The sequence below is a fragment of the Sturnira hondurensis genome, unplaced genomic scaffold (assembly GCF_014824575.4).
Source record: "Sturnira hondurensis isolate 20B ecotype Veracruz unplaced genomic scaffold, ASM1482457v3 Scaffold0006829, whole genome shotgun sequence".
In the NCBI taxonomy this organism is placed as follows: Eukaryota; Metazoa; Chordata; class Mammalia; order Chiroptera; family Phyllostomidae; genus Sturnira; species Sturnira hondurensis.
The window spans coordinates 1,796,116-1,814,356 of NW_028079460.1; the positions used below are offsets into that span (position 1 = coordinate 1,796,116).

Sequence of the window (18,241 nt, forward strand, 5' to 3'; positions counted from 1 at the left end):
CCTTTCTAACAATGCCTTGTGTCTGTATGGAAAGCCCTCCACAGACTGCGGTTGAATGAGTGAAAGCTTACCCAGGAGCCAGGCTGACTCTCCTTGTCTCACTCTACCTGGGGCACTCACCAGGGACATAGGATAGCAGAACAGGACACAAGCCCCAGGAGATGCTGCAACTACAGTGAGCAGCAGGTGGGGCTAGAGAGCCCATGAACTGCAGGGGGCGGGTTCCCTGTACCCGCTTCAGGGAATGGAGGAATATAGAGAAGGCAGAAAGGAAGAGGTGCTTAAACTCCAGTGGTCACTCCATTGCCTATCTCTACTGAGATAGGCAAAGCCCCCACTCTATCCCACCAGGATGCCTCAGTGTTCCTTGACCACCAGGCCATGCCTTGACATTTCCATAGTAGCAAAGATTCAGATTCTAGAACACTGCCAAGTGGAGCCAGTGCAAAAGATGGGTGTAAAAGACATGGGGTCTTTTTGGACAATCCTGGCCATGTAGCTCAGTTGGTTAGAGTCATCCCGAAGTAGCAAGGTTGCAGAGTTTGATCTCCTGTGAGGGCACATACCAGAAGCAGCCAATGAGCATGTAGAATAAATCAGGGTTTTTTTCAGATCAATAAATTCAAACAAAAAGAGTTCTTTTGGACAACCAGTCCCACTGGGCACCAAGAGCAATGAGTCAGCAGAGTGGGGTGTGACTGGAAGCACCCTGGACAGGCAGGGGGAGCCTGAGAAGAGGCTGACCTAGACAGAGCGGATCAGGTATACCCAGCACCTTGGCAAGTTCCCATCTCAAAAGACCCAGATATTCTGGCCCTAGCATCTTTTCCTTAGCTTCTCCACCCACTCGTTTTTATGCAGGAAATCTTGCCAAGACCAGCATGAGCAGAAATAGATCGGGGCACTCTATATAACTGCACAGCTGTTGAGGACCCACTGTAGCCCCTTCTAGACCCAGCCAGGTTCCTTTAGTCATACTGCTCCAGAGCCCTTTGTGCCCCTTTCACTCCTTACATAGATGAAAGATTCTCTCATATTATCAGGGATGGATCAAGAGCTGCCAGATAAAAATAATTAAGGGAAAGTTCTAATAATTTTTTTAAAATGTCACTTTTGGGAAATGAACTTATTAGCTACCTTAGGTGAAGGGTCAAGCACTAGGGAGAGAGGGCTGAGCGTCATTCCAGGTTGTATGAAGAGGATAAGGAACCCAACTCACCTTGCAGCTCTCTTCCTCTTCTTAACGGTTTCCTAGAGGCCCCGAGGGGTGCTTGATGCAAGGCAACCAGGGGATGTTAAGTTTGCAAGGCAGCCTGCCCACTGCCAATTGGCACCACCCTCACAGCCTTGGAGCCTACCAAAGATCTCCTTACCACTAGCCATGCCCACAGAAAAATACTTCATGACCCAGGTCAGCTTGGTTATATCAGCATAATTAAGTCCTCTACCCCCACATGGTTTTCTCAAGCTCTTCCAAATGGACTAAACCACTTGCTGCATAGTTAAGTCAAGTAGCCTTGGTCAAACCAACAGGATTCAAGTTCATGATGTCCTAACCAAAATTTCCTTCCCAGCATGCAATAAACCCCATCTCTCAAAAGATCAGGGTACTATGTACCTCAATGGTATAATTAGTTTGGTTGGTGTAGTTAAGGTTCCTGCCCCTTAAACAGTACACGGAAAAGGGGATACTAGTGCTAGGGTCCAAGATATTGCCCAAGGCCACCTTGCCTGAGTTCTCCATGGACCAAATGGGCCAGTACATTACTGTGCGGTTAATCTTTCTGCAAAGCTTACTCAGAGGTGGACAGACTCTTCACTTTCTATACCAAATCCACAATATCCCCTCCTCAAGATTTCAACAAAACTATGAAGGACTCAGCTCTACAAGGGGTATACCAAGATACTGTTATAGTAGCCATAGCACTTCAAAGAGCACAACAAATAAAGAGAAAGTCCTGGCTGGGTCTGAGAGAATGATTTCTTGTTAATAATAAACCAGAAATACAAGATTTCACAGAAACTGGGACAGTTAACAAGATATGGTCAAACTTACAAACCTTCAATGAAAATAAGATGGTCAAACAAAGCCAATGTATGGAAAAGCCCAATTGGTTTAGGATAAATGTAAGAATTATGTTCAGAATATCTTCTGAACCCCCCCAGCAGGTTATCTACCATATTTCTCCCATTCCTTCTGCAGCACCTGCTTAACCAAATGGCTTTTCCCTATTTCATATTTCAGGCGTAAGCCAACCCAACAGGACCCCTTTGGATGTGATGCAAAGCCAAGAGGAAGGTTTATATAAACCTTATTCCAGGGTAGAGAGTATGCACACACCCAAGCCAGCACACATTATATGGTATCAATGCACACGGTGGCAACTTTAATCAAACCAGAGCTGCTACCATGTATATAACCTGTTATGTAGCTTTGTAGCTAGGTCAATGTCCCTAACTTACATTAAAATATCAATGTGGCAGATTGCATTTTGAACTCCAGATTTTTCTCAACACTTCTAAGAGGCTATTAGAGTGATACAGAACAAAACTATATGTCAGAAACCTAGGCATTAGGGAAGAACACTGATGGATTATTTCTGGGACTTTTCCCAGAGGGTATAGAGATGTTAGAATGGCAGGGCATATGTAACAGGTGAGGGGAGGCAGAGGTGGAAAGAGGGCCAACATATTCACGTTCAAGAGAAGTCTGGGAGAAGGATGGAAAAAAACCCCAAAACCCCCAAACAACAAAATGAAACCAAATTCAAGTCAGAGGAAAAAAGGGTTTCATACAATATAGTATCAAAAAAGTAAAAGGAACACACTAAATGCACAAACTGGTGGCAAGTTAAGTCCATAGTCTATTCTGATAGGTCCTTCCAGGATCAATCAGGTAGGTTTCTTCTCATCTGTTATCTCAAGGTTATTTACAGAGGCGATAACTTTAACAAGAGTCTCTCACAAGAGGGCAGGCAGGCTTCAATCATTAGTTTCTGGATCTGTCTGTGCCATGTAGGCATCCAACTCGGCATCCAGGTGTCCTTTCGTTTTCGACATGTACGCATCCAACTGGTTGTCCAGCTGCTCCTTGGTCAGCACAGGGCGAGAAAGGGCACCTCTCCCTCGTCCACGGCCTCGGCCTCTGCCTCCAAAGCCCCCTCTTCCCCGACCTATCATACCCCGACCTGGCCCAAAGGAAAAAAAGACAGTTACAAGTAGGTTTAACAGGTGCTATAGTAAATGCCCCTTAGAGCACAGGGGCCTAGCTGAAATGCTGAAGGGCAGGGCAAGGAGGAGAAATCTGGAAAAACAGTAAACACACTGGGTAGCAAGCAACACATGGAAAGCACACATAATGAATCCCTTATTATATGCTCATCTCTAAATGTCACTTAAATTTTTTTCTTCTGTCAACAAAGGGAAACTGATACTTTAAAAAACCTTAATCTTTTCTAGACCAAATGATCTGAAGTTTGAGGCCCACTGTAAGTTTCTCATTAAATTACATATAAACCTATTTAATAAGACAGGAAGTAATAAAGGCACAGAGCAATAGGGGTGTGAAGCCAGGCAATTTTCAAACATAAAGACCTAAAATGAGCTGACCCCATGTCAGGAGACTGAGGAGTTATTTTTACACAGGAACAATGTGGGGAGATGGGAAAAAACATCTTGAGTAGTCCCAGCCACTTTTATCTCCTATTCTAGAGACTTAAGGTTATCTGAGAGGTGGTTTCAATTCACTTAGCAAAACATACCCAGTTTAGACTTCAGACTTCCCCACCCGTGTCATTGCTCAGAAACCAAGTCAAGATAATTTGGAAACATGCCATTTATTTCATCCTGAAACCCAAACTAGCTTGCACTTCACTCAATAAGGCAAGCAACAATGGGAGAGAAAACAAGCCTTCAGTTATCAAATTTCCTTTCCTAAGTTTTTATCCCTTGGCAACTTCAAGGTAATAAATTATGGAATACGCACCACACATTTTAAAAGGATCAAAGCAAATATACAGCAGGGCTAAGATAATAAAAACTTTCTTTTTCGCCCTGGCTGGTGTAGCTCAGTGGATTGAGCACGGGCCTGCGAACCAAAAAGATTGTGGTTTGACTCCCAGTTAGGGCACATGCATAGGTTGCAGGCCAGTTCCCAGTGGGGGATGCATGAGAAGCAACCATACATTGGTATTTCTCTCCCTCTCCTTCCCTCCCCCCTCTAAAGATAAATAAAATCTTTAAAAAAACAATAAAACTTTTTCTTGGATAGGTGCTATTGGGAGTTTTCCACTAAACTCTATGCCAGAAAACTCCTGAGACTTGGCATTTTAACAGCAATATCATTAATCTCTTCCAATCTGGGTCATGGGGTCACAAAAGAATTATCATTAAGTTTCAAAGGTATTATCAATGTGATGGGGGGAGGGAGGTATAAGGAATCTAAAAGGTAATAAAAAATATGATTCATTAAAATGCTAATTAAAACTAATCCTAAACTAAACGGAGGAAAAAAGATTATTAACGAGTCAGTTAGTTAACTGACATATGGGATTTTGTGCCCGTGTATGATGTGCACCCACGGTTTTGTGCATATTATGCACAGGATTATTGTATAGTGTGCACCCTTATTTTCCCCTAAAAAATCTGGGCCAAAAAGTGCACATTATACATGGCAAAATGTGGTAGTGCCATATTGCTTTCTACCTTTATCAAAAAAGGTCACCTCTACTCTGACCAGCGTAGCTCAGTTGGTTGAGCATCGTCCCACAAAGCAAAAAGTCACTGGTTTGAATCCCAGTCAAGGTATGTACCTGGGTTGTGAACTAGTCCCCGGTTGAGGTGCATGTGAGAAGCAATCAATTGGTGTTTCTGTCCCTCCCTTCCCTTCTAAAAATAAACAAAACAAACAAAAAAAGGTCATCCCTAGTTTCCTATAGATACAACTTCACCTTGGATTTACTTGGTTTCAGAGTCAATACCCAGCTCCAAGTCTCACTATCTTTAACTCTGCTTCATTTTTGTATATCTTCCTCTTCTGGATTCTTAAGATTTAAAAGGGGGATTCTGAGTTATGGGGTGGGTTGTATGTGGTGGTGGGGCAGGGACAGATTAAGGTAAAACCCCAAACTGACCACTTTGTCATTTTAATAATACAATTTCATGTACCTTTCCTAGTTCTAGGAAAACCCATTACAGAGTTTTGCACTACTATCACGTGAATTCAGAAAGTAAGCCAGTTTCAAAAAACAAAACAAGACAAACAAATAAGCCTGCCTATGACTTAAAGCTGTGCAGAAAGGTGGCTCTGAGTTTTGAAGGGAGAGAAATAAGAGGGAGCTACTCTCTGAAGTTGGTAGCTGACTAACCTCTACCACCGATTCCGCCACGACCCATAGCTCCACGCCCTAGGCCCCCTCTCCCAGGACCTCCACGACCTCGAACACCACCTCTTCTTAAGCCCATTCGGGGAGCTACGGCTCGTCCACCTCGGAGCAGGTTTTGACCTTGGAGAGGAGGCATACAATGTATATGCAGGTAAGTCCAAGAGAGACAAAGTAGATTCTAACCAAAGGAAGGTGGTGAGGGTTAGATGAGTTAATTCAGGTAATTTTTAGGTTGGGTGGGGCAAGTTGCATACTGAGTGTGAATAGATTAAGATGCTCTTTATTCAATCAATTCAACAAATCTGACCAAAAATCTGTTTTTGGAAGAACCTGGGAGGAATTAAAGTAATCAGTAAGCGCATACATTTAATAAATATCTGTTGAATAATCAGACAGGCATCTAACATTACAACAGATTTACAAATAAATGATATGGTTCCTGCTCTCAAAAAACTCTTATGGGGCCAAGAACTATACAGGGAATGGTAAAACAGTGCCCCAAATGTAATACATAGCTAAGTGCTATGGGTCAACTTGTCTTCTCTTTTTCACAAATGTATTTTGCTAGCACCAGGAAAAAAGATGATTGGTTAAAAGGCCAACAGACCCATACATTTCTTAGACTTGACTTATTTCTAGAGCTTGAATGTGTTTTAATTCAAGCAGCAGCAGGGTGTTTTAAAATGGAATGGAGATGACATGGATTACCAGTTGTTATACAGGTCATAGTCTTTCACCACTGCACATTATCAGAAAAGGAATGATATTGATAAAAGGACATGCAGCACTATTAAATATATGTGATTTCAAGTTATTAATTATGTTAATACAAACTCAGTCTTAAAAATGTTAAACCAATGTGTCTGTAAGCAGCCCAAGAGAAAAAGAAACAGCGTGGGACCCAACCATCATCAGGTACGCAGCACTGACCTCGGAGCGACATCCCGCCCCTAAGTAGGGTTCTTGTGGCACGTCCCCCACGTAGTCCTCCTCTGGGCAAGCCTCTCTGGATTATGGGCAGGCCTCGTCCTCCGATTGCTCCCCTGGCCAGGGCCCCTATGGGTCGGCCTAACCGTGCCTGGATGTTACTCTTACCCAGGCGCTGCTTTAAGCTCTTCTGGAAGAAAAGGTGTTGGGGAATTGAGATCAAAAAAAGCAATCCAGTGGGATGTGGTAACTCAAAGTGCAGAGAAAAGGAAGCCAGTGAGATGTCTGTGTGAGGCATTTAAACCTGCTATGGGTATCATAAGGATGCTATACCAGAAGCAGGCCTGCACCTCAAAACATAGTTTAAAAGAATTCTGATTGAGCTTCTAAGAAGCCTGAGTATGGTCCCATGAAATTGGCATCACCACAAATTATCTTGCTAGTTTGGCAAAGTCATACACCATTACTTGAAACTTAGGTTTTAATAAGGACACTGTATTTCAAATCCTGATTCTGTTGTTTTTAAACCACAGGTTGACAACATATGACTTGATTCAGACCTGCCTAAAAACCACCACTCTCTTTAAAAGTTTACTCAAACACCATAGTAAGTTCATCACACTCTGGGCAAAACTTAAAAGTTCATCTGGTTTCTTGTGACTTAAGAACAACATCTGATTTCTCAATGAGTTCTGTTTTTCCTGAGTATATATGTCTAGATGGTCTACTTTCTACCATATGATATAAACAAACACAAAGAAGTCAAACTTCCTTTTCTTCCATTTCTTAAACAGCCACAATTCCATCTCTACCCGTGCAAACAGCACCATTAAACTAGTATAATGACCTTTAATTCAAAATAAACATACAGCTCAACTGTATCTCCACAAAGAGCCAGCCAAATTTGCATTAGCATAAAGATAGGCTACATTCACAAAACTCAGGGCCACACTTGAGGACAAGGACATACCAGATAATCTGTCCCTAAAAAACAAAACAAAATAAACAACAACAACAACAAAAAAACCATGAAGACCACATTGCAAATAATTAAATTCATTCAAAGAAGGTAACTGTAGCCTGGAACACAACCAAGGCCTTAGCAAACCTGTTTTCCTATAAACCCATCAGTCAATATAAATGAAAATAAATTCTATGTACCCTCAGACTTCACCCACAAGCAACTACCAATGATTCTTTTGCAACCATATGTTCTAAGCTACTATTATTAGCTTCCTAGCACAAGATCATAAACTCTTTCTAATCAGAGGGGCAGACTCTGAACACTATGTGCCTCGTGTGAGCAGGTGTAGGCAATCATGATAGCCCGTTACATCACTCTCCTGACAGCATACCTTATTGTACATGTCATTTGTGTTCCATCATCCTGAGAATATTTTCCCTTCCCAAGCTTTATTTGCCAGCAATACTGGTGTCTAACATTGATGGGAAGCTTAAGGACATCCACTATTGTCATCCAGTTTCTACTCTAGAGCTGTTCTACACGCAAAGATAGCAACTAGCCACATGTGGCTATTCAAATTATAATTAAAAAAAAAAAATCAAGTCCCTCAATTTCATTAGCTGCATTCTGAGCGTTCAGAAGTCAAATGTGGACTAGCAGCTACCGTACTGCAGAGCACAAATATAAAACATTTCTACCACTGTAGAACGTTCTATTGGACAGCACCACTCTAGAGGCTATTTCTGCATTTAAAGCTTCTTAAAAGATCCTTTGGAATAATCTGTCAAAGACATATCTTCAGCAATTTTTGTATTTACTCTTGGAAAATGGTGGTGCCTTTTACTACTTTCCTGAGTCAGGGACGAACGCAGTCACTCCAAGGCTTAAGGTAGCTGAAGCAGAAGGCCTTGTTTATTTTTGGTGAGTGAGCCCAACGGTTCTGGGTGAGGGTTATATTTAACTGCTGAATTTATGCACAGCCATGCAGTGCTACCAGTTAAAGTCCTTACAGTTGCATGGCACCGCCCTCCAGACGCCCAGCCACAGCTTGGACATATCCTTCCACAGCCACTGTCCGGACTTGCATAAAAAGTCTATGAATAATAAAGAGCAGGTTTTATTTCATGTCTGAATAGGATTATCTCTTACTGAAAATTTGAAAGAGAACCCATTAACTTTTAATTACTCAGTGCTCTTGCTCTACTGAGAAAACTTTAGCTGCTGTGGAAATGAGGGTCACCCTACATTTTCTACATTTTAGCACTAAAAGCCATTGACTAAGGCCATTCAGACTCCCCAGACTAGGGGAGAAATAATAATATCACTTCCCTAACTTGTAAATAATTTAACAAGGAATAAAGGATTTTTTTAAAGGTCATTCTAAAGCAGCAACTAGAATTTCTTTGTGGAAAAAGCCAGTGAATTTGAAGGGCAAAGGATCAGAAAATAACAGATTAACATTCACTGATTAACAAAGAAACAGGCCACACTGACGGTAAACTCCCTAAAAGAGAAAGACAACAAAAAGTTACTTATTGGTACCTGCCAAAATGGGAATTCTCTGAAACTTCTCTTTCTTCCAGAGAAGTTTCAGCTTTTGCCCTGAGCCACCTGGTATCACTCCTGACAGCCTTAGTGGACTGCCTGACAGAGATCACCAGCTGCTTCTGGAACATTAAGACCTGTTCTCTCACCTGCTTAATTTTTAATGCTGCCTGGACAGAGGGTCTATTCTCCATCTGCTGGGCCAGTCTTCTGTTTCTGGCACTGGCTAGCTGCTGTTGTTGCTGCATCGAAGCCCGAATATTCACTGGCATCGGCTGTTTGTTCTTCAGCATATTAGTAAAGCTTCAAGGTCGAACAAAATGGATGTTTAAATAAAAGCTTTATTATAAAACATTTATTGGCATTTTCATGGCTTGCTAGACCAGGAACTCCAGATCCCACGAACTTTTAAGTAAAGTGGCACACTTAGATCAAGGTTGATGTGGGTGAAAGACTCCTCTGCTTCCACAAACTTGCAAGAATCAGAAACTTAGAAATGCAGCTAAGTGCAGCACATTCAATCAAAAGTGATAACAAGGGCTCAAGTAACAGCTTTTAGAAAGGCGGAAGGTATGAAATACACACAATAAGCAGATATGGTGACAACACGAGACAGGAGATGTAGTTTCAAAGACAAACAAAGAAAGCCAAAACCCTGGAGAACTGAGGGTGTATTTTAAGGGCAAATATAAGGAAGAACTAGAGCACCTCCAAAACTTAATAATGCATCCATGTAAGACAGGGGTACATCACATTTTCTTTTATATATATATATGTTTGCTTAGTTATCTGAATATGAAGAATTGGTGTATCATACCCTAAGAGAAAAAGAGCAAATATGCTTCAGAAAAGGTGAAAATATACAACGGTCGAGTATCAACTTACTAAAATCACTGGTCAAAGGCACTCAACGAACTCTCACTGACACAAACTGCCTTTGAATAAATATCTTTGCTTTTCTTAGTCTCAAATGACAACTGATTACTTCTGAAAAAGTTAATTACTTCAACTGTTTAGAGCTGGTGCAGCCACTCTTTCAGCCCCGGCCAGGCAGCTCAGTTGTTGGAGCATCACCCCGATATGCCAAGGTTGCAGGTCAAACCCCTGGTCAGGGCACATAACAGGATTCAACTAATGAATGCAGAGATAAGTGAAACAACAAATCGATGTGTCTCTCCACAAAAAAACAAAGCTTAACAGAATGAAAAAGAACACTTAACTGTAAGAGAATCCAAAACAAAAACAAACTAAAAGCAGAATGGAAAGAAAGTGAAATGGAGCAAAAGCAAGTGCCTCTTACAAGGCCCAAGAATGGCATTCAAGGGCCTTTGGACATATTTAAAGCTTGCTACCTGCCTCTTACAGGCCAGACACAACATTGCTGGCCTTGGACTGGGCAGCAAGCCTACTGCAGCCAGGTACTGTGCTACCAAGCTGCGCCATCCCTGTATCAATGTTAAAAAAATGTAAAGAAAAGGGAGGGTATGAGGAGTCTTTTTAAAATACATCCCAACAGATTAATATTTCAGACAGCTTAACATAAAAATCTACTGATAAGGGGTTTTGAAACAACCGCCCAATTTGCTTTGTGTACCACATAAATAAGATGCAACTATGAACAGAGGTCTGTAGCCTTCTGTTGGTATTTACTTTAAAACTGGTTTTTGTGCATTGGACCCCAGGGCCAATTTAAGTAATGTTTTCTTATCAATGAGCTGAAGTTGCTGTTGGCTGCCTCACCGCTCATTTAGAGACATCTTGGTGGTGCTTTTTAGCACAACTTTCGGCGCTGACTGTGCAGCCATCTTCAAATCCCGAGGATCTACAAAGGACAATAGGCAGAATGAGCAAATCAAAGTAACAACGACCTTATTTCTACAAGGCCCAAAGGCCCAAACCAGTAATGAATGAGAGGCCTGTATCAAAGACTATTTAAGGGCACGCTAAACTCATTTCAGGTGCTTATAAGATAGTTCTGTCAAATACACTTCAAGGCCATGGCACAGGGCAGAAAATAATCTGCCAAAGCCTCCAAAATGGCAGACTTAAAATCTAACCGAAGGAAGTGTTAAAAGTTTGGTTTTTCATCTGGCATAATCCTTTCTCAAAAACCTTGGCTGCAAGCAGCTCTTTAACAGTGCAGAAGGTCCTGGCTGGTGTAGCTCAGTGGATTGAGCACCGGCCTGCGAACCAGAGTATGGAGGTTCAATTCCCAGTCAGGGCACATGCCTGGGTTGCAGGCCAGTTCCCAGCAGGGGATGCGTGAAAGGCAACCATACATTGATATTTCTCTCCCTCTCTCCTTCCCTTCCCCTCTAAACATAAATAAATAAAAATCTAAAAAAAAAAAAGTGCAGAAGTAGCCCTGCCTGGTGTGGCTCACTTGACTGAGTGCCTGCTGGAGAACCAAAGGGTCGCAGGTTTGATTCCCAGTCAGAGCACATGCCTGGGGTGTGGGCCAGATCCCCAATGGGTGTTCTCAAGAAGCAACCACACAGTTTCCCTCCCTCTTTCTTCCTCCCTTCCTCTCTGTAATAAACAAACTCTTTTTAAAATGTATATATCTTTAGAGGGGAAGGGAAGGAGAGGAGAGAAATATCAATGTATAGTTGCCTCTCCTGCGTCCCCTGCTGGGAGCTGGCCTGCAACCCAGGCATGTGCCCTGACTGGGAATCGAACCGCGGTCCTTTGGTTCGGAGGCCCGCGCTCAAACCACTGAGCTACACCAGCCAGGGCTAATAAATAAAATCTTAAAAAAAAAAAAAGTGCAGAAGCGGCCCTGATCAGTGTGGTTCAGTTGGTTGAGCGTTTTCCCACAATGCGAAAAGGTCGATCCATAGTCAGAGTTGCAGGGTGGGTCCCTGCAGCCGAAATCAAGAACCATTCATCTAGAGATGACACGGGCATACTCAGTTTCAAAACTGACATTCGACTCCAAAATCAGGTAAGTAGGGGCCTGAGCAAGGGACTGAGGACCTGGTGGTGGGAGCAGACAAAGTTTCCTAATGGGGACTCTCCTGGGAATTTTACCCCACACGGCTCCACGAAATTTAACCCTAAGGCAGCCATTACTTCCTAACGTTCTCCAAAGTCCCGTAATCCTCATTTCATCTCCCCACCACCTCAAAGCCCTGGCAAGACCACCAACTGCTCAATCTACCCATTCTCCGTTCCATCCATTTCAAATCCCAACCTTTTCGAGCAGTCCCGCCACCAGTTTCCAATTCAGGCCCGCCCCCGTCTCCCTCCCCAGGGCTCCGCCTCCTCCCCGGGCCTCCACGCTCCAGCACCGTATCCGCTTCTCAGCCCACCACCGCTTCGGAAGGAGCCAGCCCCTTCTGCTCCCCAAGACTTTCGTTCTCGCTGTAGAAACTTACCGAAGGAAAAGGACGCCAGTGCTCCTCCCGGGGCTGCCACGACTGCTGCAGAAGGCGGGCCGGAAGCCGGCCGAACCTGAGTTGATGGTGGAGGGGCTCGGGTAAACTTGTTTGGCGGTTGGCTAGATGTGTAAACGGTGGACTGCTAGGTTAGTTCCTTGCTTTTGGCTGGCTGTCTGGTCAACCGGTCCACTTGCTCGCCTAGCCTGCCCTTTCCTGCCTTTCGTCTGTGTCACCACAGCCACTGCCGCCAACTCCCGCACGGTGCCCAAACAAAATGGCCGCCACGCCCAGTGCGGAGTGGGACCGGCTAAAATGGCGTCGGCGTCACTACGTCACGCGTCAGACTCGCGCACAAGGAGGGGAGGAGGTGGGAAGATTTGTGTTACGCCTGCGCAGGAATAGCGGAGTCCTAGGGAGTAGGCGGGCATTTGGCAAAATCCGGATCTGAGTGCTCCTAGGTCACGAAGGGGCGTAGACAAGGCCTCGCAGTTGGGTCTGGGAGGGACTTCACGGTCCTGGCCTGGCTCCAGGCTAAGGTACACTGTCTAAAATTATTTTATTTTTATTTTTATTATTATTATTTTAAAATTTATTTATTATAAGAGGGGAAGGGAAGGAGAGAGGAAGAGAAATACCAATGTATGGTTGCTTCTTGTGCATCCCCTGCTGGGAACTAGCCCCTGCTGGGAACTGGCTGGCAACCCAGGCATGTGCCCTGACTAGAAATCGAACCGCCATCATCTGGTTCACAGGCCCATGCTTTATTTTTATTTTTTAAAAAGATTATATTTATTCATTTTTAGAGAGAAGGGTAGAGAAGGAGAAAGAGGGAAATATCAGGGTGCCTCTTGGACACCCTGTACGGGGACCTGGCCAGCAACCCAGGCATGTTCCCTGACTAAGAATCGAACTGGCAACCCTTTGGTTTGCAGCCTGTGCTCAATCCACTGAGTTACATCAGCCAGGGCTGAAATATGGAGGGAAGGAGAAAGATCACTATGTGCTTGCCTCTTGAGCGCCTCCTACTGGGGACCAGGCCTGCAACCCAGGCATGTGCCCTGACTGGGAATTGAACTGGCGATCCAATAACCCTTTGGTTTGCAGCCCACACTCAACCCACTAAGCTACACCAGCCAGGGCTGATAAAAAGTTCTTTTTGTGGAACTGGCATAGGTCTCTCTAAGGGGCCACTGGGATTGGGTAATTTGCATTGGTTCTCCTGTCTTCATTCTCATTTGCTCTCATTCACAATTGTGGAATGCTGTGAAGGCCCCAGGCAAGCCCTGTGGGGGCCAGTGCTGACAGCTCACATCTACTGGATTCTGCTCCAGTTACCACAGCCCAGTCAGTATTTTCTTCTTCACTTTCTCCCCTCCCCAACTTGGCTTGAATATTGTTAAATTCTTATTTGGGTGAGATCCCTATCTGCCATCCATGTCGGTTTTGATACAGACATATACGGAATTTTTCTAAAGCCTGAGTACACAAAATGCTTAAATGTTTGATGAATAAGTGAATGAACACATCTTCAACCTTCCCACACCCCCCTACCCCCACCCCTGTATATGCCAGTCTGAATCCTTTTGTTTTCCTTCCTAGCATTTATGTGTATAGGTTTAGTGGCCTGGTGCCCTTACTAGAGTTTACCTGTATGAGAGTAAGCGTCGTGTCTGTTTTGTTCACTGCTCTATCCCATGTTCCTACACAATGTCTAGCACATGGAAGATCCTCTAAATATTCTTTGAAGGTTGAAGGGAAATTCTTTTTCTGGCTTTATAGCTGAGAAACTAAGGTCTCATCCACTTCTAGCTATAACTTTGAACCCCTACCTTCCTGGGCCTTGAGCATTCCAAAGGTAGGAAGATGTAATGGTCCCTTGACTTCTCTTTAAATAAGGTCTTGCCCCAAATTAGGCAGGTTGGGAGAGAGCCACCTTCACTTCCCCACCCACTTCCAGGGTCCAAAGGAGACACAGCAGCTGGCGAGAAAGGAGCCTTTAATGAAAGATGAGTTGCAGGACTGACCCACTACTCTTGCGCCCTTGTTGGAGGGTGGGCAAAGGTGGGGTTGTGGGGAGGGAAAAGTGGAGTGAAAGGAAAGCAGGGTGTAGAGGCAGGTATGACAGTACAGAGGGGAAGGGCGCTGCCCACTGGGGCTGTCCGCTCAACTGTTCTCCCAGAAGAAGTTGTTACAGGCCACTGTGAGGGCAGCCACCAGCACCACATACTCCTGGAAGTCCACCTCCCCATCTCCATTCTCGTCTAGCTCTTTCATCACCTTGTCCACAGCATCCGCATCCTTCTGGGCCTGTGAAGTGAGGAGATGGAGAGGTAGTTGTATAGAGACGTATAGAACTAAATCAGAGGGAAGGGGGAGGGTTGGGTGGGAAGAGGGAGGCATAGATAAGCAAGGAGAACTACGTCTAGTGGGACTCTTCTGCTTCTCTCCTCAAAACTAACACTTGTGGTCTCCTGTTACCTACAGAATAAGCTCCTCAAAAAGGTGGAGTAATAACATTAGTTATTATATGTTGAGTGCCTACAATGGGATAAGCCCTGTACCAGGCATTTACAAGTATTATCTAATTTAATTGTAATACAAACAGTATGAAGTAGACTTCATTATTCTCATTCTAAAAAAGAAACAAGTGGATAGTTTGTGGTTAAATGTGTCCGAAGCCACACAGCTAGAAAGTAGCAGTGCCAGAATTTGAACCCAGGTTTAATAAAACCTCAAAGCTGGTGCCTTTCTACTTCTCCTTTAGCCTACTTTTCTACATCCTTCACTCCAGTCAACACTACTGAGCAAGCTGCATATTCTTTCTGCCATGCTTTTACTGATGCAGACACCTTCTGAAATGCCTACATCTATCCTAATAATCTTCCATTGGAAATCTGTGGCTCAAGTGCCACATCTTTGGAGAAGCTGCCCCACTTCAGCCAGGTTAATATTCTCCCACAATCTTTTCTGCCACCTCTGTTGAGGTTCTGTGTGCTTCCTGGTGTTCAGGCTTTGCATTCAAGTGTCAGTCTTTTCCTTCTATACTGTGAGCCTTGTTATTGATGCGTTTACAGAGGGCCTGGCACTTAACAGGTGATCGATGTATCAGGGCCTTTTGACTTGAACCAAGAGAGTAAGGAGATGGATGAGCTGTGCTGGGAGGGGGTGGGGAGATGGCAAGGAGATGCCCACTCTGTTCCCCCACCCCTCACCCCGTCCACCCTGTACCCCCCCCCCCCCCCGCCCTGTGCTCACGTCCAGGAAGCCGGAGAGCTCGGTCTGCAGCAGCTCTTTCAGCTCCTTCTTGCTCAGCTTGTACTTGTCCCCCTCCTTGCCCGAGTGGGCGTGGAACACATTGATGAGAGTTTCCATCGCTGTCTCCAGCTCAGAACCCATTGCGCAGCTCACCTACCCACCCCCCACCATGGAAGTGAGCTGGGAACCGTGTTCAGGATATCTGGGGTCAGGATGAGGGGAGCCCTCAGACCTGGCCCTCATCCCACAGCCCAAATATCCATGAGATTGGAGTCCCATCGCCATCGCAATTTACCTCTCACTGGGATTTTATGATGTAGGAGAACCCAAATATATCTAAGTCCACAGCTGTTCTTTGTGTCCCTCAGTCCATACTCCAGCCAGAGAGAGTCACGGTTAAGAGCATGGAGGTAGAACAGCTGGAGCAGGGCTGGCTCTGGAGACCTGCAGTGGACTTTCCAGTGTCTCCTGGCTGCCTGAGCAGACTCTGAAGAGGGTGTGGGAGGCAGGCAGGGAGGCAGGGGTGGTCACAGGACCCAGCCAGTCTTCCTCTGGCTCTATTTTTACCCTGGACATTGCTTGCCAAGCATAGCCAAGCTCTACTGTTGGGTGTGGTGGGCTGGGCTCCTCTCTATAGACTCTGCTGCCACCCCTAGCAAGCAGTCAGTCTGGTACCCTTGGACACCTGATGGAGAAGGTGCCAGCCTGCGTGGGCAGCCCAGGGTTCATGGGGGGAGAGAGTCTCATTGCCTCTGAGCTTCCTGTCAGCAGACTGGGGGCCTCTTTTGGTCCTTCAACTTTGTTTTGTCCTGAACATGGCACATTGGCTCCCTGGGGTATGCCTCTATTATTTCTAGTTTGGTTCCTTTTACTCCTCTGCAGAAGCAGCCCTTCTGTTGGGTGGTGGTGGGAAGGGAGAATGTCTGAGCCTCTGCCCTGGAGCCAGAGCTTCCAGGGAAGAGGAGAGGAGACTTGTGTCTCCTGCTGCCAGCCCTCCTATCCCAAGGGCCTGGCCTGGTAGATGTGGGGACAGGAGCAGCAGGGAGAAGGGGTTGGTGTGCATTGAGGGAGATGAGGAACTCTTGAGTTCAAGGGTCTGGGAGACAGGAGGAGAAAAATGTAGGTGTCTGTTGAGGAGAGGAAAGTGCCAAGCCAGGGGGCTCTTTCCCTTGGTCCTGGGACAGTCAACCCCTCCACAGCCTCAGGGGGCAGCTCAGGTATCTCAGATCAGGTGTCCCCATCCTGTCGCAGGCCTGAGGGGCTGGACAATGGGCCCTGATCAAATGACATCCCAGCTCTTCAATGGGGCCCTTGTGAGTGTCACCTGAACTCCGGACATGAGAAGTGGTTGTCACAGAGACATGGGGGAGATGGAATCCAAGCCCCACTGATGGAGGGGATAAGGGGCTTGCGAGGGAGGGGTGCCCATGGCTCAGTTACTGGGCCCATCCCGGAGGGGCACCTGGAGGTTGCCTGGAGCTCTTGAGCAGCCAGGTATTTTATGTAGGAGCAGTTCTGAGAGGATCTTGGCAGGGAGGAGGAAGAGGGCAAAACAAAAAAGAATTGGGGGGAAGAGGAATCTAGAGGTCTGGGCAAAGAGAGAGGAGGAGGAGAAAGGGGAGGTTATATGAAGTGAGAGCTGGGAGTGCGTATAGTACCCCACTGCCCCATTCCTGAAATTTCACGGTTCATGCTCTGCCACCCCCAGACTTCCCTGGGCCCTGAGATCTTGGCAAAGCTGGGTGGGGGTGGCAGAGGCTGAGACTGCAGGGGGGTGGGCAGAAACAGCTGTTCCATCTGCACAATCTTACCTTACAGGAAGTGAGCCAAGGGTTGAGTCCCATGCCCAGGACCTGGGAGATTGAGGAAGCCTTGGGAGAGCACCGAGGGCTCTCTGCTAGGAGAGCCTGGGCTTTTGGAAGCTGGGTGGCTGGGTTACCTTCAGGCTTCCTTGCTTACCTCACTCCCAGATAGCCCTCTGACCTTCACTTGCCTCCAATTCCTGTCTCCCTCAAGTCCCAAACTGCCATCATCCAAACTCTTCCCAGACCCTCACCTCAGTGCACCACAATGCCATTGTCCCCAAAGTCTTGGACCCCCGCTGAAGTCCCCTTTCCCCTAAGCTGGCCAGGGCTGGGGCAGAATACTCACTGTCAGCCTGGACCTGAGGTGGGAGCAGGTTCTGGACAGACAGACAAGGCTGAAATGTGGCCACTGGAGCTGTGTCGGGAGACCTGTCTTCAGTCCTCCTTCCCCCACTGACCCCACCTCTCCACCAGCTCCACCCCTTCACAGACACCCAGTGGGGCAAGGGGCCAGGAGTGGACAGAGGCGCCCTCTGTGCTGGAACAAGCTGCCCTGTGTCTTCTCCAGCCTTGGTCGTGTCTCCCCCACTGCTGGCCCCCAGCAGGCAGGGCCCAGAAGGAAGGCAGGCGGGGGGTGGGGTTGGGGTGGGGGGTGGGGGGGTGCAGGCGGGGGGTGGGGTGGGGGGGGTGCAGGCGGGGAAGGTCCTAGGAAGGACACTGAAAGCCCCTTACACCCCACAGTACCCAGTTGTCCCCATCTAGGCAGGGAAGGGGAGGAGCCCACTGAGGGGGGTCTCAATGAGGGGACCCCTCAGTGAATAATTTAGTTTTGGAAGTTTCCCTCAGAGGTTTCAGTATGAGTCCCCCACTGAGGGATTTCAATCTGGGGTCTCTGTGGGGTCTCATTCTGATTCCCCTATTTGTGAGGTCTGTCTGGAATCCTCTGAGGGGATGATCTTGGGCTGCAAGGTCTTTTGTGGG

General features: G+C 46.1%; 2 protein-coding genes across 9 annotated transcripts; both read right to left on the minus strand.

Moving 5' to 3' along the window:
• Window positions 1-1,963: 1,963 nt before the first annotated feature.
• CHTOP (chromatin target of PRMT1) lies at window positions 1,964-12,505 on the minus strand. 5 transcript variants are annotated; one of them, XM_037050732.1, is made up of 7 exons: window positions 12,198-12,505; window positions 10,561-10,642; window positions 8,970-9,123; window positions 8,286-8,369; window positions 6,315-6,501; window positions 5,367-5,504; window positions 1,964-3,188 (listed from the first exon to the last, which is right to left on the minus strand). In XM_037050732.1, the coding sequence occupies exons 2-7, from the start codon at window positions 10,623-10,625 to the stop codon at window positions 2,983-2,985; spliced, it is 834 nt and encodes a 277-aa protein (XP_036906627.1). In that variant the 5' UTR covers window positions 10,626-10,642; window positions 12,198-12,505; the 3' UTR covers window positions 1,964-2,982. The 5 variants fall into 5 exon arrangements, with proteins under 5 accessions (XP_036906627.1, XP_036906621.1, XP_036906624.1 ...); XM_037050726.1 differs by lacking the exon at window positions 8,286-8,369 and having other exon boundaries at window positions 12,198-12,503; XM_037050729.1 differs by lacking the exon at window positions 8,286-8,369 and having other exon boundaries at window positions 6,315-6,498; window positions 12,198-12,502.
• Window positions 12,506-14,179: 1,674 nt separating this feature from the next.
• S100A1 (S100 calcium binding protein A1) lies at window positions 14,180-17,730 on the minus strand. 4 transcript variants are annotated; one of them, XM_037050741.1, is made up of 3 exons: window positions 17,607-17,730; window positions 15,456-15,612; window positions 14,180-14,507 (listed from the first exon to the last, which is right to left on the minus strand). In XM_037050741.1, exons 2-3 carry the CDS (start codon window positions 15,594-15,596, stop codon window positions 14,364-14,366), a joined length of 285 nt encoding a protein of 94 aa, XP_036906636.1. In that variant the 5' UTR covers window positions 15,597-15,612; window positions 17,607-17,730; the 3' UTR covers window positions 14,180-14,363. The 4 variants fall into 4 exon arrangements, with proteins under 4 accessions (XP_036906636.1, XP_036906635.1, XP_036906637.1 ...); XM_037050740.1 differs by having other exon boundaries at window positions 15,456-15,619; XM_037050742.1 differs by having other exon boundaries at window positions 15,456-15,622.
• Between the last annotated feature and the right edge of the window lie 511 nt (window positions 17,731-18,241).

Bases quoted from the DNA above. Each gene is read 5' to 3' on its own strand.
- S100A1 (XM_037050741.1), bottom strand. From the start codon at position 15,596: ATGGGTTCTGAGCTGGAGACAGCGATGGAAACTCTCATCAATGTGTTC. The intron at 14,508-15,455 runs GTGAGCACAGGG...CTCACTTCACAG, and splicing joins AGCTCTCCGGCTTCCTGGAC to GCCCAGAAGGATGCGGATGC.
- CHTOP (XM_037050732.1), bottom strand. From the start codon at position 10,625: ATGGCTGCACAGTCAGCGCCGAAAGTTGTGCTAAAAAGCACCACCAAG. The intron at 6,502-8,285 runs GTAAGGACTTTA...CTTTTCTTCCAG, and splicing joins GAGGGCGGTGCCATGCAACT to AAGAGCTTAAAGCAGCGCCT. The intron at 5,505-6,314 runs GTCAGTGCTGCG...CTCCTCTCCAAG, and splicing joins GGGCGGGATGTCGCTCCGAG to GTCAAAACCTGCTCCGAGGT.